General features: G+C 36.8%; 1 protein-coding gene across 1 annotated transcript in view; it reads right to left on the reverse strand.

Moving 5' to 3' along the window:
- The window catches only part of LOC307130415 (uncharacterized protein), a gene marked incomplete at its 5' end in the record, with an annotated part of 100,331 nt that overhangs the window by 72,174 nt on the left and 10,067 nt on the right, over positions 1-18,090 (reverse strand). Inside the window, 3 exon segments of the mRNA XM_079823379.1 lie at positions 5,232-5,405; positions 12,746-12,817; positions 14,122-15,846. Coding sequence (XP_079679505.1) covers positions 5,232-5,405; positions 12,746-12,817; positions 14,122-15,846 — 1,971 coding nt within the window.

Here is an 18,090-nt window from a genome sequence, read left to right on the forward strand (position 1 = left end):
TTAATTTCAAGTGAGACAAATATTTCAACTCAAAACTTTGTGTCCAATTATTCCCAGATGTAGTTTTGGTATTGAGTTCAAAGTCCACTTGCCTTGCGTTCGCTATACATCAGTGGGTGATGGTCACGAAGACGAAACCTAACATAAGGCGAAACCTGGCATGTTTGGTATCATTGGTCTCGGCAAGGATTCAGGAGTCTAAGGAGGTGAATCCCGTGAAAAACGCTGGGTTGAAATTTCTCAGGCTCCTTCAGGGCATTGTGCCGATGACACATACCAAGTTTTTTGAGATACCCCAATGTCCTCATAGACTACCATGGCACCCTTGACGAAGACTTGACTAATGGTTGGTTGCGGTTATAGATCAGGCAACAAAAAAAAAAACATTACTCGAAATTAGCGCCAGAAAGGACGAGCAAATTCATGTATGCATTGGTTTGTCTTTAGCCAAGGATTCCAACGATATGAGACACTTGAACCTAGGCCTAACGGTTTAGGAGTTATGAGCCAATTTGTCAAGCTGATCGGACGTGCCTCTATGACTTTGTAGGTGGTGTGAGTACTACCAGCCCTCAAAGTTTCAAGTCTTTACAACTTACGGTTTGGTCTGCCCAATCAGTTTTAGATGGAGAAAGCTACATTATGGGAAATGTAACTATTACAATAGGGTTTCCGCACTTGTACTCGGTTATGCTTGAACCCCTAATAAAAAGGGCCTAAAAAAGGCCAATAAAAAAAACTCAATGGGGTCTCAGCACTTGGCGCTTGAGCTGCTGGTTACAAAATCTTTATTAAGCCTTTTAACATGTACATCAGAGAGGAAAAAGCTTGTGTTTTGTATTTTCAGCTCATTTATCATGGAAATGTGGCGTTTTTTTGGTGTGCTTTTTTTACCTTTTAAACTGTAATACCTCTACCGATGGCCCGATTTCTGTAAAAGTTTGCACGTTTCTTTAGAGTACTATGACGCACATGCTCAGCTAATTTGGTTCTGCGCAGAGCATACCATTTTCAGTCATTTAAATATAATTTTACATAGGATAATATAGAGCATTTTTCACCTTTATAACAGTTTAAAGCGCCACACCAATGGCCCAACGTCAATTAAAGTTTCCAAGCTTATTTAGGATCACGTGATGCTCGTTCGATTTTGTAAAGTTGAATGCAAATCAGGCAGGAAGAGGGCCGCTTTCAGCCATTTCATTAGCCTGGCTCCGCCCTCCAACATACTTCCACTCAATTTTCATTTTCCTTCAGTACTCCGTCTGGGATTGCAATATATTCTCTGGTTTTCTCCGGTCAAATTTTAACCGGTCCAATCAGCGAACAGAGGGAGATGCGGAGATGACATACGTCGCGACCAAACATCAGCGATTGGTTATGGCAGATCCAGAGTGGCTCTGGCCAGATCCAATAGTTGTAAACTCCAACAGAGTACCACCCCTTCAAGGAAGTTAACGCTTGTCAATGGAGAGTGGCAAGACTCTCTGTACAAATGAAATGTACGAGAGTCTGGTAGGACCAGAATACCATTTAATGTGATTTGCCATAGAAATACATTATTTTGAATACCATTTTAACCATTATAGTGCCACCTAGTGGCCATTACGTGCTTGAACCCCTAAATAAATGTATTTGTAAACTAATGCTCAGCTTTTCTTTTTAATAATCAACTTATTTACATCAAGCTCAGTAAACACTGTCTGTCACAGACAGAAACAAGGATTCTTTAATTTCACAAAGCTGATTGCTCACGAAAACCCCCACAGCCTTCGTGTTTTCAGGCCATTTCAAGTTTGATTTTGATGTGACATAAAACAGTGATATCTAAAGGGTTAAGTTGTTTACTTACTTTTTAATTAGTCCATGGGGGTTATGCGCAACACATTTCCATATCTTCCCTTCTCGTCACTTCCAGTTTAGGTCACATTTAAAATGAATGAAACAGCAACAATAAAAAGAACTAGATAGGTTAGCTGATTACCTGAAAAGTCTATAGATATTGCCATCAGTTTGTACTGCCGTTAAAACTTTCTCCGACAAGCGGATGCAATGAGACCTATTTTCCTGTTTGTTCATGTGACGTCCGGCATAAAGCCTATTGAGGCTGATTCAAGAACACGCACGAAAATCAAGAAACATGATTTATCGCATGAACCAATCATATCCAACCATAACCGATCATATCCAATAATAGCGTGAGTTTGCCAGGTCTGTTAAAAGGCAATGGGCTCTAACTTTATCTGCGGGTGTCACTGTTGGACACTGTTACTTTATTAAACAAGTAATTTAAAAAAAAATTTAATACCACAATTTTTAAATATTTATTTTTCTAAGATTGATTGTCTTATCCAGTTTTTTGGAGGAGACCCTGCCTTCCTTGCTTCCTTCTTGACAGCCTACATTTCACATAATAGCTTTGATTAATGATAAAAAAGGTTTAAAAATCATGATTGTTCCTGCTCATTTTTCCTACCGTCGAGCCACAGGTATTCACTCAATGACCCATATGACCCGCCGAGCCTAGAGGTTCCCGGCCGCCGTTGTAAGCAGACAGTTTGGTCACAGTTATGAATATGATACTGATATAAACTTATTGTATTTTATTTTAACAATGAGCAGAATAATTACAACAAAATAAAAAAATAAAGGCAGTGTCAGAATGACCAGTCAAGCAAGAGACGCACCATAGCAACGTGTCATGGCAACAATCTCAGACTGACATATTTAAAAAATACGAGGGATTTTCTGACACGGTTTTGTACACGTTGTCATTAATTATAATTCAAATTCTGTTTTATTGACCACAATATTATTTATGATAATTGTTAAAAAAGGGCAGAGGCTCAAACCCCCAAAGCCATTCCCTCTGCACGCGCCTGATTACATGTGTTTTACTGAAATAAATACACCGTAATCGGCTAAAACCAATGCTCAGGTTACTTTAATTCCTGAACAAGTGCGCACCAGAGTCTGTGTTGCTTTCTCATTCACGTGAATCGTGGCAGTCCGAGAGCAACCGGACTCAGACCTCCTCATCCAGGGAGTCTCGGGTTCGGTACCTCGGCGCTCCCGGGTCCATCACAGCTTTCACATTAGCAGTGTTTATCATGCTAACCATGTCTCGTTCAGAACTAAACTGCCAGTGTAAAAACACCCTTAATGTTATTTTTAAAATGACAGAAATCACTGCTTATTCTAAATATTTACAGAATGCAGTTTACCTTTTTTCCATCTGCAGAACAAAATGAATAGCCTAAAACGATTAACTTGCAATGTTAACTACTTATGAAATAATACAAAAAACATCAACAAAATGTGTTTGATAAAATTACAAGAATGATGTTTGACAGGGAACGCATCTTAAAATAATCAAATATTAAACATGTTTAATAAAATCTTTGTGCGGACTACTGGCAACAGCTGGTTCTTAAATTCTGAGACTAGAATAGTTGCGTGCGGTGTGAATGCTCTAATCTGCTAACATGGGCGCGAAGAGAAAAATACATGCTGCCTACGCTCTGCTAATGCATGGGGTGTGAAACTGGCCAAAGTGTTTTTCATGCTAAGCATTTTAGAATGTGCCGTCATTGCGCATCACTTTTCACGTGAGTGTCAGCTAGAGCCCGACCGATATAACGGTGGGCCGATATTATCGCCGATATTAGGCTTTTTCCAAACTATCGGTATCGGCATTTATGATGGCCGATAAATGAATATTTTTAAAAAAATAAATAAAAACGGACGAAACACCGCTCAAACACATTGAGTGTTGGCGTTTCATAGTTTGTCCACCAGAGGGCACTCTACAACGTGCCGGCTGGCAACACCACCAGCTGATCCAGCAGAGTCATGCTGAACGTCAGCACTCTGAGCGCTGCATTCACAACACAGATCATCCGTGAAGTGCATGTAAGTTGGCAACGAGACATACATTACTTGAATTGAATTACAATTAAAAGAACATCCCCATCAGTTCTCTTAACTCAAATAACATGACAATTTATAACTGCCAAGTCCAGTTTTGCTGTTACATGTAAGCCAAGAGAGCTGGTAATTACGCTAGGTTACAGTTGACTGACTAAGTTTAACTCGGACAATGTGACTGAATAAGATGTATTTCTTTAATAGTCTGACAGTTGGACAGCATGAGACGTATCATCTCTCCCCTGCCCGTTTTTTGAATAAGTATACATATTTCCAAATCATAACTTATCATAGACGCTAACCACAAAGCTTGCTAATGCCATGGCTATCAGTGGGAGACCGCTAACATTAATGCACCTTGGAAATCACAACAAACTTATTCTGCCTAAATAAAGTAATGATTACTGTATTTATAACTAGTTTATTTGTAGTTCCAGTCCCTGCATTGTAAATCCTAAATTAAGCACGTGAGTAGTGAACGAAAGTGCGTGACTTCGTTCAGAAGCAGCATTAACAAGTCAAATTATGGATTTACTGCATCATCAGTAGTAGATTTTAGAAGGCAGGCACCAAATGATGATTGAAAATGGTTTGTTTAGGCTTGATGGATAGAATTAAAAGAGTGCATGTAAAGGGATAAGCAAGTTGACATTGTAATTATAAGGTAGCTCATATTTATACTGTATATAGTTTATATTTTGCTGTTGTTGTTATTTATCAGAACTTCTAGAACTTAACTGAATATTTTTTTCCAGTCTTGCTCAGTTATATTTATAAAGCTTACCACATTTATTAATACTGGTAACTTTGATTTTTTGTTTTTGTTATTGTGTTTTCGTCCAAACGACTTTAAGTTTCATATCTTAAGTTTGTATTTTTATACATTTTATGTATCAGAACTTTAATATATTTTTATGTTCCTCTGTTCTGTTGTGACAATAAAACAAACAAGTTTATTTTTAAACTGCATTATCATATTTTAGAGAGGCTGAGGGATCATGAATAACTACAAATAACTAATGTATAAGGGAAATCTGTTTAAGTGTTTTTTACGCGTTTCTGTTATTTTATTTATTTATATATTTATTTTTAATATATATCGGCTGATATATCGGATTTTTAAGTGACCAAATATTTGTATCGGTATCGGCCTTAAAAATCCTTTATCGGTCGGGCTCTAGTGTCAGCCCCTCCTGATCAATATACACGTTCCAGTGGCTATGCTTACGCCAAAGGATATTGTATACACTATCTACATATGAATCCTTATTCACTCAGAGTCTTTATGGAAGAGATAATCTTACCACAGTTCCTCCAGTTTACAGTGAGGATTCTCCAGTATAGCAGAGAGCAGCTTCACTCCTGAGTCTCCGATATTATTCCAGTTCAGATCCAGTTTTCTCAGGTGTGAGGGGTTTGATCTCAGAGATGAAGCCAGAGCAGCACAACCTTCACCTGTGACACCACAATCCCACAACCTGTAGAGAACAATGATACACTCTTCACTCTCTCAGATCAGACACACAGATCAGATCAGAGACTTGTTTGATGTAAGTGAGATTTACCATGGTATTTGTGTGTGCTTGTGAGAGGGAAGGCTTATATAAAAACTTATACAAGTTATTTATAACACATGAAATAATATGTAAAGATGGTCACAGAAAAAAGATGCATGATGGTCATTAAGGATGAATTAATCTTGTTCTTCATGTATCGAAGGCCTGACTGTGCTGAGATTGTTTAACCCTTTCACACGTAAATTTAAAATATTCTGGCTGACCCCACAGCATGAGTTTTTCAGGGTGACCGTTATTTAGAGTGCATCACTTTGTTTCCATGGTGACGTGTCATTGCTTGTCATGTGTCACCACAGCCACAATAGTGCTTGCGCTGATGAACTGCTTTTATTTAATTTTTCCTGTTTTATTAAAAATATTCACAAATTCGTTAACTATAGCATGACATATCTTATTTTCATTGTCAAATATGGGATGTGTTTTTTTGTTTAAACACCTGTATAATGATCATGTTAAACTATACAGGGAGTGCAGAATTATTAGGCACGTTGATTTTCTGATCATATTTTTTTTCCAGGGACATTTGACCAATTCCAAACCACAGTAATCCTAATAACTACTATTGATTTAGTATTTAATAATGTATAAGTGATATATAATTGTTCATGAAGGCTGGAAATGAAAATCACCTTATATTCAGGTGTGCAGAATTATTAAGCATGTTTTCTTTTACAGATAAATTGAGCCAAAAAAGAGATTTAACTCAGACTGAAAAGTCAAAAAGTATTAAATGCCCATGAGAAGGATGCAATACTAATGCAATACTAGACATTGCAGTTAAGGCGTGACCATTGGACAGTGAAATGCTCGTTGGGTCAGCAGGATCAGACAAAAACAGGTGGTGAAGAAAAGACACCTGTTAACTGCAAAAGAATTAAGAATTAAGGTGAAGAATTAAGGGTGAAACCATCAGGAACCCTTTAGTCTCCAGCGCCACCATTTTCCAGAGCTGCAACCTACCTGGAGTCTCCAGAAGTGCAAGGTGTCAGGATCTCAGAGACTTCAGTTAGGTAAAGAATCCTAAAAAATGACCCCCACTAGATAAGAATCACAAGCTGAAGTGTTGTAAAATACGTGAAGGTTTTTTTATAGGCTTTATGGACAGATAGGTTGAGAGTGACTCTTGAAGGACCAGCACCACATCCTCTAGTACCACTGTTTGAAGAATTCATCTTCCAGAATCTGGCAGGACGTTTTGGGAGTTCATTTTAGTCCATCCTGAAGTCCGTTTTGCAGAGATGGACTAAAAATGAACTCCCAAAACGTACTGCCAGATTCTGGAAGATGAATTCTTCAAACAGTGGTACTAGAGGATGTGGTGCTGGTCCTTCAAGAGTCACTCTCAACCTATCTGTCCATAAAGCCTATAAAAAAACCTTCTTCATGTATTTTACAACACTTCAGCTTATGATTCTTATTTAATGGGGGTCATTTTTTAGGATTCTTTACCTAACTGAAGTCTCTGAGATCCTGACACCTTGCACTTCTGGAGACTCCAGGTAGGTTGCAGCTTTGGAAAATGGTGGCGCTGGAGACTAAAGGGTTTCTGATGGTTTCACCCTTAATTCTTCACCTTAATTCTTAATTCTTTTGCAGTTAACAGGTGTCTTTTCTTCACCACCTGTTTTTGTCAGATCCTGCTGACCCAACGAGCATTTCACTGTCCAATGGTCATGCCTTAACTGCAATGTCTAGTATTGCATTAGTATTGCATCCTTCTCATGGGCATTTAATAATTTTTGACTTTTCAGTCTGAGTTAAATCTCTTTTTTGGCTCAATTTATCTGTAAAAGAAAACATGCCTAATAATTCTGCACACCTGAATATAAGGTGATTTTCATTTCCAGCCTTCATGAACAATTATATATCACTTATACATTATTAAATACTAAATCAATAGTAGTTATTAGGATTACTGTGGTTTGGAATTGGTCAAATGTGCCTGGAAAAAAAATATGATCAGAAAATCAACGTGCCTAATAATTCTGCACTCCCTGTATGCGCGATGGGCGTCGCCATGTTAGTTTGTGCCGCAGTTCAGAGAATTGGATCTATTGGATTTACAACACATTAATTAATCAAATTTCTCCAGAAATACAGTGGTGGCCAAAATTATTAGAACACTTGACAGATCTAAAAATATTGCCTCCAAAACATGATTTAATTTCATATTGTTCATGAAACACGTAGATGGTTGCTCTGAGCACAACAAATACCAGATTAAGCGAGTCGGACTCGTACTGTTTATCCACTTTTAACTTTAATATTTTAATATTAAAATTGATTTAAAATTAATATTTAATAATTTATTACATTTTAAACTAATATGACATATTTAATATTAAAGTTAATATTTCATATCAAAGTTAATATTTCATATCAAAGTTAATATTTATCTCTTCTTATGATGGCTCTATTCTATGGTTTGTTGAGCATAATTTGTAGATATTTCTTTCTTTTTATGGGTTAATGGTCAATTCAACAAAAACAACTGAAACCTCTTAAATATGCCAAGTGTTTGGCCACCACTGTACATGAGAGTAAGTGGCCATGAACTGGGAGAAGAATAGTGAACTTTAAAGTTTATTTTACACAATGTGTATCTGAAAGAAATAAAACATGTCTAATTATAATTGAAAGGATTGTTATTGCCTCTTCACATCAGTGTGTATTTTACAAAGTCTAAATGTATGGTTTTGCTGGTAGTTATGTGTATTTAAATGTCTGAAACCTAAAATAAACCTTATTTGGTTGAAAACACTGAATAATTGTGATATGACAAGCACTGAGCATGTCTGCCTCTGGCTCAGTGCCAGCTAAAGCATGAAAGCACATTTGAATTTAGCAGTTGATCATGTGATGCACTGACCGTTCTAATCATACCAGTGTGACCGTACACTCCATGGACCAGTCAAGACTGATCACAACGGTGTGACCATACATGCGAATGGGTTAAAAGAGTGTTAAATGTTGATTGTGTCACTTTATTGAGGAGCAGCTCATGTGTTTAATCATTTACAGATTAATCACCTCATCTCAAGAACGAGAGACTGAACACAGAAAAATATTTCTTACACTTCACTTAAACAGATGTTATATTAAAATTAATGAATGGTAATTATGTCAACTCCCACTTGTTTTAATTAATGTAATTAGTGCCGTTATGATTCCATGATTAAATTTAAACCTTGATTACAATTTGCCAGTAACCAGCAAAATACCAGAACTGGCGCATTCCACGGATGAGAATCCATGAACTGCATCATTAGACCACTTTCTAAGGCTGCACAGAATATTAAAACTAGAGATGCATTGAATGTTACATTATTAGATTAGAGCAGTGGTTCTCAAACTTTTTTGTCAACGATTTTTCAAGCCAAGTACCCCTTGACCAGACAACAACATTTTGCTTTAAAATCCAGTGAAATGATAGGGAGCCCAGAGGCTGGAGAAACGGTACCAATTTGAGTCCTGAATAAGAGTAACATTGAGATTATATCTGATGCCCCCCGAGCAGGTTTATTTCTTATAAACATTTCTGTATTTAACATTTATAAAACTGTATATAACTATTTATAACTATATAAAACATTTAATGTAGCTTTACACAACTACAGTTATGTAAAAATCTTGAGTATTAGGCATAACAGTAAAAGGTAAATCAGTGTTTTTCAGTTCAATCAATAACAGTTCATTGCGAGTCATTTTTTTCAATGTGTTTCAACTAAGTTCCTGTGCATTTTAACCAAAAGGTTCAGTATTCATTTATGTCTCTATACAAGTCTAGTATGCCCATTTGTGTCAATTTGTCAGTGATCCTTTCAATGGCTACAGGCCTGTCCTCTTATGATCTTTGACATTCACTCAGTTGCTCAACATAATTTAGTGCTGTAATGTAAAAGTAGTGCTAATTTCATATAAAAATACAATAGCCTATTTTTAGGATTTATTTCTAAACGTCAGTTTCCACTTTCTCTCACGTATTTCCTGCAGTTTCCCCAAGTACTCCAAAGGGTACGCATAACCCTATTTGAGAACCACTGGATTAGAACGGTCAGTGTATCATGTGATCAACTGAAAAACTCAAAATGTGCGTTTGCGCTTTGGCTGGCACTGAGCCAGAGACGGACGCACTCAATGCTTGTCATATCACAACTATTCAGTGTTTTCAACCACATAAGATTTATTTTAGGTTTTAGACATTTAAATACACAAGTACTAGCAAAGCAATACATTTATAGTTTATAAAATACACACTGATGTCTATGGAAGCGGCAATAACAATCCTTTCAATTATAAATTGACTACGCATTTTATTTATATCAGATACACATTGTGTGAGTAACTAAAACGTTTACTCTATTCTTCTCCCACTTCACTGGGCACTTACTTTCATGTATTTCATGTTGTAAATCCGACTCAGAGATCCGATTCTCTGAACTGAGGCAAAAAAGAATATGCCGTCGTCCATCATGCATTATAGATCAACTTAAATGACCTTTATAAAAAGGTTTTTTAACAACCAAACACGTTCACTTACACCAGTTGTTCTCAAACCTGTCCTGGGGACCCCTCACCACATTTATAAATGTTGGCCATGTCTAGCATGAGAATCCAACTCTTCAACAGTGTAAATAAGTCAGAATGCATGAAATAGCATTAGAATGTTGATCATATCACTTTAATGAGGAGCAGTTCATTGGTTCAATTATTTCCAGACCAATCACTCGATCACAAGAAGTGGCTCATTCCACAGATGAGTATCCAAGAACCACATTATTAGACCCTTTTCTAAGAATGCACGATATATTAAAATCATTTAAAAAAGCATACTATAACAGTGCACTGTAACAAATTCACAAAGGCTGTGATTCAATTAAATAAATATATGCCCTGCGGGTTTAATATTTCTCAGAGCTGCTATATTTCTCAGCGTCTCAGTTTAGTTTATTTGTTTACAGGGGCTGTGCACATTAATAAACTTGAATGTAAATGTGCCGGAATTAGCTATTTTTTCAATCAGCAGACCCTTGACAGAAATGTTAAAAAGTCAACCTAAAAAACAAGAACAGAGCATCAAATATAACACACCAAAAATGAAAAATGAGAGAGTGAGAGAAAAAAAGAAACAAAAAATAGGAACAAAAATATCAAATAAAAGAACAGGTACATGATCCCACAAAAAATATTTTTAACAAAAACTGTGTCTAAACATATATTGTGAAACATAAGACTAAGTAGTAAAAAAGGAAGTAAAGATTTAATTTAATGGAAATTTTATAAAGATATTATTTGGATAATCGATAAGTTTGCTGATTATTTTTTCGATTAATCGGATAAAAAGCCCAATTTTTTATTTTATTTTATCGAAAAAACACTATTCCACATCCTGCCCAATGCTGTCCTTAAAAATGTGTCAGCTGAGTGCTATGAACACATACATATTGAATATATACAAAATTAACAAAAATAATTATAATCATAATAATCATTAATTGTTTTTAACTTTTTGAAAGACTCCTTGTTATAGCAAATACATGGTTGCTCAAATGAACTAACATCATTCAAATCACACTTAACAAACCTGATTATAATAAATAAAACAATCTCCTTATTGAGAAAAAAATGAGAAATAGTATTTCATAAAAACCTTTAATAATGCCAAAGTAGTTAGGCAACACCTGTGACAAAAAAAATGGTACATGTGGTCTTTAAATAAATGTTTTTTTGGCCAATATTAAATAGGGATTTGATATGATGTAAAGTTGGACAACAACAAATCACTGCAGAGTTGGTACTCTCTGCAGACAATTGTTATAATACATAATATGCTTGTTTATACAATCTCTATTATATTGTGTATTTTAAGTGTTGTTCTGTAAAACCATGTTTTAGGTGCTTTTGATACTTTATTGAACCAAATATTATTGCCCCAGTGTTATGAATTTTAAGTAATTTAAAGGCCATTTTTTGCTATTTTTACTGCCACAAAAATATCAGATTATTCGATTAATCATCAAAATAACCAACCTATTACTTCATTACAAAAATAATCATTAGTGACAGCTATAGGATCAGGTATTCCATGTTACTTTTGTACCGGTTTTTCAAAGCAAAATTGGATTGGATAACCCTGATCCAGATACACACCTTTTCAGATTACCAAATCTGGATTACTAGTGCTCTACGGAGTCCCTACAGGGACTCGGTGATGGGAAAAATATGAGTTGGGAAAAAAAATTAAAATGCTTTTGCATTCTCTCAGAAAACTTTCGCGTAGCGTTCACCCAAGAAACCTTTTGACTGGTTCATCGCTTATAATTGATAAGTAGTAAAAAGTCTTATAAGTGATAAAAAAAACATTTTAAATGTAATATATTTTTGTTTGATATTTACAGCTGTTTGGGGATTATTTTATATGGCTAAATCTTTTTTTACTTTGACTGTAGGCTACCGAAAGGCTTAATAGGTAGCCTAATGTCTACTTCTAATTTATTACTTTAACAATTAGCCTAACTAATAAAGAGCAAAATAAAATTATATGTTTTTGTGTATTATATGATACAAATGTTGTATGTTTTGACCAGTTTTAAAGTTACTACATTTTCTTCCTGGAATCCACCTTGAAATCCTACTTCCCATTGGAATCAGGATGATCCTGTTTTTTTGGATCAAAGTTATCCAATTCCTACTGACAAGTTTTGAACAACACAAACCGAAGGTTTGATCCAGATTAAAACTAGGATTGGATTCTGTGATCTAATCGGATTTAAGATCCCTTCTTTCCCTTTTGAACAACCCATTTTAAAGATTTGATCCAATCCGATAACCAAAATCCAATCAGCTTACCTTTGAACAACTGGCCCCTAAATGTAACAATAGTTTGATGCCCCTATTCTATTTTGTTACTTTATGAATAAATTAAATTATTAAATTCTCTGAAACACTATGATTTGGTCCCACTAATGTATTAACATTTATAAGAAATTAAATTAAATTAAATATATTTAAATTAATATATAAACGGTCTCAATATAAATCTTTACATACATACATTATAAATGCATATATTTGAAAATAGATTTCTCACAGAAATATCATAAAAACTGTTACATAGATCACAAATCAGGTCAGAGAGGTGGAGGGTTTAAAAGCTGAAGTGTGATAATCATTTTTTATTAAACCATTAATTTATCATGTTTAAGTATAAATAATTATAATGTTTTAACAGTGTTACTTACTCAGCTGATCTAGTTGCTGTAACCACAGGCAGCAGCTTCTGAAGAACTTCATCTGCTGTGTTTTCTGCATCACTATTTGAAGAAAAAAAATATATTAATGATAATTAATATCATAAGTAAATAATACATTAAATATCTTACTAAATACCCTCAAATATTTGAATTAAATTGTTTATTACGGACATAGATCTGATCCAACACAGATTTGTTTTTTATTTTTCTGGTCAGTGTTTCTGTGTCTGTTAGTCTGCATTAACACTAAGTGCACAGATCTATTATGACATCAGATTTATTGTCCCGTCAGTTGCTATAGTGATCACTATGTCAGTCATCACAATTTCAGGAGTGACTCACAGATCAATAATTTAGCACAGGGGTTCTCAAAGTCTACATTCACAGGTCCAAATTCGAATTTTCATCAATGTCATAGGTCCAGAACAATTGATTATTACAAAACTTGTTTTTAATAAACATGCATAACATATCCACACTTTTTTTGAAAAAAAATAAATAAAAAATAATAATAATAATAATTATTCGGTTTCTTTTGCATTTAAAATACATTAATAACAAGTGCAAAAGTGGCAATTTTTGCTAACAACTTCTTTAAATAAATCTGTTTGAGATCGAATTAATGCTAGATGTTTTGCTATAAATTACGGACATGGCATCTGAGCACTATTTCTCATTTTTCTCAGTTACTCATTTCCAAGAGTCAATCTAGACTTGTTCTAACGTACTAGAGCCCATAAGCACATGTGCACTTCAAAAAAAGTGCTTTAAATCTCTTGACAAACAAAAAGACGTAATTGACATTTGTAAGTATTCTAAATGAAAGATACAGATTGTACAGAATGTCAGCTTGCTTGTTTTGATCAAGATAAGGATTTATTGAGTCCACATGTCATGCAAACAAGAAACTGTGCTTCTAACCACAGGTCGAGAGCAGTCGTTTCAACCACACAACTTTGCAATGCTGTTTGCGAATGTTCTTGGGACTATGGTTTCGGAACTATGTTGCTAACGATGCTGTCGGGAAACACACCCCAGAACGGCTTTGTGCTGGATTGGGGCAAAATGAATGCATACATCTCTGTCAAATCATCTTTGAAAAATCTATTTTCTTGGTCAACTTTTCTTTTCCTGGAAACTGACATCCTCCTCACCCTCCCACTGACTGCGGTGAAGTGTCGCCGACACGATTACGTCAAACGTCATTTGCTCACTGAATGTCATGACAACATTGTCATGCAGGAAAACTTTAAATGAAAAGGCGCTTTTATTTAGCTGTGCCCCGTGATTTAAACACCTCTGATCTCGGTTTCTCTTTGTTCATAATGTTTTAGACTGTAATGATTGAACTCAGTGTTACTTACGGATCATTTCCGGCTCCAATTAAGTTCTTCAGGATAAACTGATCCATCGTCTCCTCTGAGGACAACAACACAAAAACTAAAGCTGACCACTGAGATGAGGAGAGTTTCACATCACATAATCCTCCATAAGTATGAGATTGAGCTTCGTTCACTAGTGAAAGATCACCCAGTTCATTCAGACAGTGAAACAGATTGATGTATTTATCTGGAGAGGGATTCTCACTGATCTTTTCTTTAATATAGTCGATTGTTTCCTCATTGTTGTGAGAGCTGTTTCCTGTCTGTGTCTTTAGTTCTTGTAAGAGACTCTGATTAGACTTCACTGACAGACCCAGAAGGAAACGAAGGAAAAGGTCCAGATGCCCATTTTTACTGTCTAAAGCCTCATCCACAGCTCTCTGATGGAGATCAGATAGTGAAGCTGTGTCTCCATTAGTTGGTTTGATAATCTGGTCAAACACATAGATGTTATTGTTTATAAAGGAGAGATGCACATATAGAGCCGCTAGATGTTCCTGAATGCTCAGATGAACAAAGCAGAAGACTTTCCCCTGATACAAGCCCAACTCCTCTCTGAAGATCTGAGTGCACAATCCTGAGTACACTGATGCTTCTGTCACATCAATGCCACACTCTCTCAGGTCTTCCTCATAGAAGATCAGGTTTCCTTTCACAAGCTGCTGATACGCCAGTTTCCCCAGTTTGACAATCATGTCTTCATCTTTCACTTTCTTCTCATAGTCCTTCTCATGTTTGATGTTGGTCTGAAGGAGCAGGAAGTGTGTGTACATTTGAGTGAGAGTCTTGGGAATCTCTCCAGTCTCTGCTCCACTCAACATCTTCTCCAGAACTGTGGCTGAGATCCAGCAGAAAACTGGGATGTGACACATAATAAAGAGGCTCCTTGATGACTTCAGGTGTGAGATGATCCTGTCGGCCAGACTCTGATCACTGATTCTCTTCCTGAAGTATTCCTCCTTCTGTGGGTCACTGAAGCCTCGTACCTCTGTCACTCGATGGACACACTCAGAGGGGACGAGATCAGCTGCTGCGGGTCTGGAGGTGATCCAGATGAGAGCAGAGGGAAGCAGATTCCCCGCAATGAGGTTCGTCAGCACCTCGTCCACTGAGGCTGATTCAGTCACATCACACAACCTCACATCGCTCTGAAAATCCAGAGACAGACGACACTCATCCAGACCATCAAAGATGAAGGACACTTTATACTGATCACTGGATATTTCCATTTCTTTGGTTTCAGGGAAAAAGAAATTAAGAAGATCTGAAAGACTGAGTGTTTTGTCCTTCATCAAGTTGAGCTCTCTGAAAGGAAGTGGAAATATGAGCTGGACGTCCTGATTGTCTTTCCCTTCAGCCCAGTCCAGGATGAACTTCTGCACAGAGACTGTTTTTCCAATGCCAGCGATTCCCTTTGTCAGCACAGTTCTGATGGGTTTGTCTTGTCCAGGTAAAGGTCTAAAGATGTCACTGCATTTGATCGGTGTGTCCTCTGTTTCTGCTCTCCTGGACTGTGTCTCAATCTGTCTCACCTCATGCTCATTACTGATCTCTCCACTTTCACTCTCGGTGATGTAGAGCTCTGTGTAGATCTCATTCAGGAGTGTTGGGTTTCCCTGCTTTGATATTCCCTCATACAAACACTCAAACTTCTTCCTCAGATTTGATCTCAAAGTGTCAAGGACTTCAGCAGGTTTAGAGTCATGGCTGTAAGATTAAAATATAACATTATTACACAAGTAGGAGAAGTAAATAGCCATAAATTACAAAATGGATGATTTGTTTGCTGCATTATAGGACAGTTCAATTATTAATCATATGTTTGAGTGATGTGTGATCAAGGCCATGTTATCCTAATGGGCAACATGGGCTGCAACCTAGAGCCCAGAACACTAGGGGCCCCCCCAAGACAATTCTCTTTTGCGTTATAAAACATGTTTTGATCTAGGTAATTGTGTAGGCCTACGTAGAGCATCGTTGTCATAGAGGACACGCAGTACATCGTCACCCCAACATGTCGAGCGAAAATTTAAGAAAATATGACAGTGGTGCTAAAAAGAGAAAAGAGCAGCAACATAAAAAATTGAGAAATTAAGAAACTCTGAGAAAAATACCCAAGCTTACGACTTTCTTTAACTGACAAAGATGACGAGACTTTGAGACTAGCTACAAAATCAGCCGCAGAGGCTATCAAGACATCCTCGTCGACGTTCACGACGGAAGGCTGAATATACCCCCTCCTTCGGCCAGCACTTCTGAATCAGGTGATGATGATGCAACTGATACTACAGGCCTGCAGTTTTATTTAATTAAAGAACATATTGCATCCAATGATGTTGCTTGTTGGGGCCCTGCTGTCACTGAGGAATTGCGTTGTTACTTGATTAGTAAGGGCGTGAAAGCATACCTGTTTTGTCAAAAGACGCACCATTCCATGCATCAGAACGATTTTACAAAAACCAGAAGAGGTGTTTAGGCAAAACCTTTTTCACACGCTCTATATGTAATGGTGAAGCTGTGCAAAGAGAATGGCTTGTTTATTCTCCTTCGCCTGGAAATGCGTTTTGCTTCTTTTGTCAGTTATTTGAGCAGTCTGCGACTTTTTCTCACTTCGGTTTCTGTGATTGGAAACATGCGTGCGCGTGTAAAGAGGAACATGAATCAAGTCAGCCTCATTGAAATGCCATGCTTACATGGTTGACACGGATGCAGGCTCATGGAATAGATGCAGAACTGAAAGAGCAATACGAAGACAAGCAAAAATATCGGCAAGAAGTTCTAAAATGAGTGGTTGCTGCAATACAGTTCTTGTCAGAAGGCGGCCTTGCAATTTTTTAGGAATATTTGAACTTCTTAGCAAGTTTGACCCTTTTCTTGCAGAACATATGAGAAAAATGGAAATAAGGGGAACTACATCTTATCTATCTAACACCATATGCGAGGAATTTATTGAACTGATGGGACCGAGAGTTAAAGCTGAAATAATTCTTCAAGTACAGAGCTCTAAATATTTTTCCATGATAGTCGATTCCACCCCCGACTAGGCACATGTGGACCAACTCACATTTGTAGTACGTTATGTTTCCACAGAAGGGGAAGTATTTGAATGCTTTCTAAAATTTCTGCCGATATTCAGTCACACGGGAGATTCACTTTTTTAGTCCAATGAATCTTGATATTAAAAACGGCAGGGGCCAGTGTTATAATAATGCGTCTAACATGTCTGGTCTTTATCGAGGTTTGAGGGCTCACATTCAGGAGGTGAACTCATTAGCTGACTGGATACCCTGCGCTGCTCATTCACTGAACCTTGTTTGAATGAACAGTGTTACTTGCTGCAGTGAAACCGTGTAGTTTTTTGGATTTATGCACTCATGTTTTAATTTTTTTCAGCATCCCCAAGGCGATGGAAAGTCATTATGGATGGACTTGAATCAAACGAAAACGTTTTGCTTGCATTACGGTTAATGAATGTCTTGCTTAACTTGTCAGCAGACAACAGTCAAAACCCTGCTACTTGCAATGCAGCTCAATCTCTTGTAAAAAAATGGGTCGTCTTGAGACTGCACCACTCTTCAAAAAGTACACTAGTGACAGCTGTAGAAATGCTTCGGTCACTTGCAACTTTCGTAGAAAGTGTACGCGAACAGTTTGGAGAGTTGGAGATGATGGCCAAACAAATTTCTGTACCCAAGAACACAGAACCGCAACCACTCGCAAAATAAATAAAACAAGAGCAGATGAATCCACAACTCCCGATCACATCCTCACGGACAGTGAAAAGTTTAGTGTAGATGTGTTCCTTGTCATTATAGACAACATGACCAGTTTGTTACAGAGAAGATGTAATGCATACAAAGAAACCTGCCGCTACTCTGGCTTTTTAACCCGTCTAAAAGACATGCCCACTGAAGAGATGCAGGCGGCCTGTCGGAGTCTCGTACATACATA

Source organism: Gobio gobio (genome assembly GCF_949357685.1).
Source record: "Gobio gobio genome assembly, chromosome: 8".
NCBI lineage: Eukaryota > Metazoa > Chordata > Actinopteri > Cypriniformes > Gobionidae > Gobio > Gobio gobio.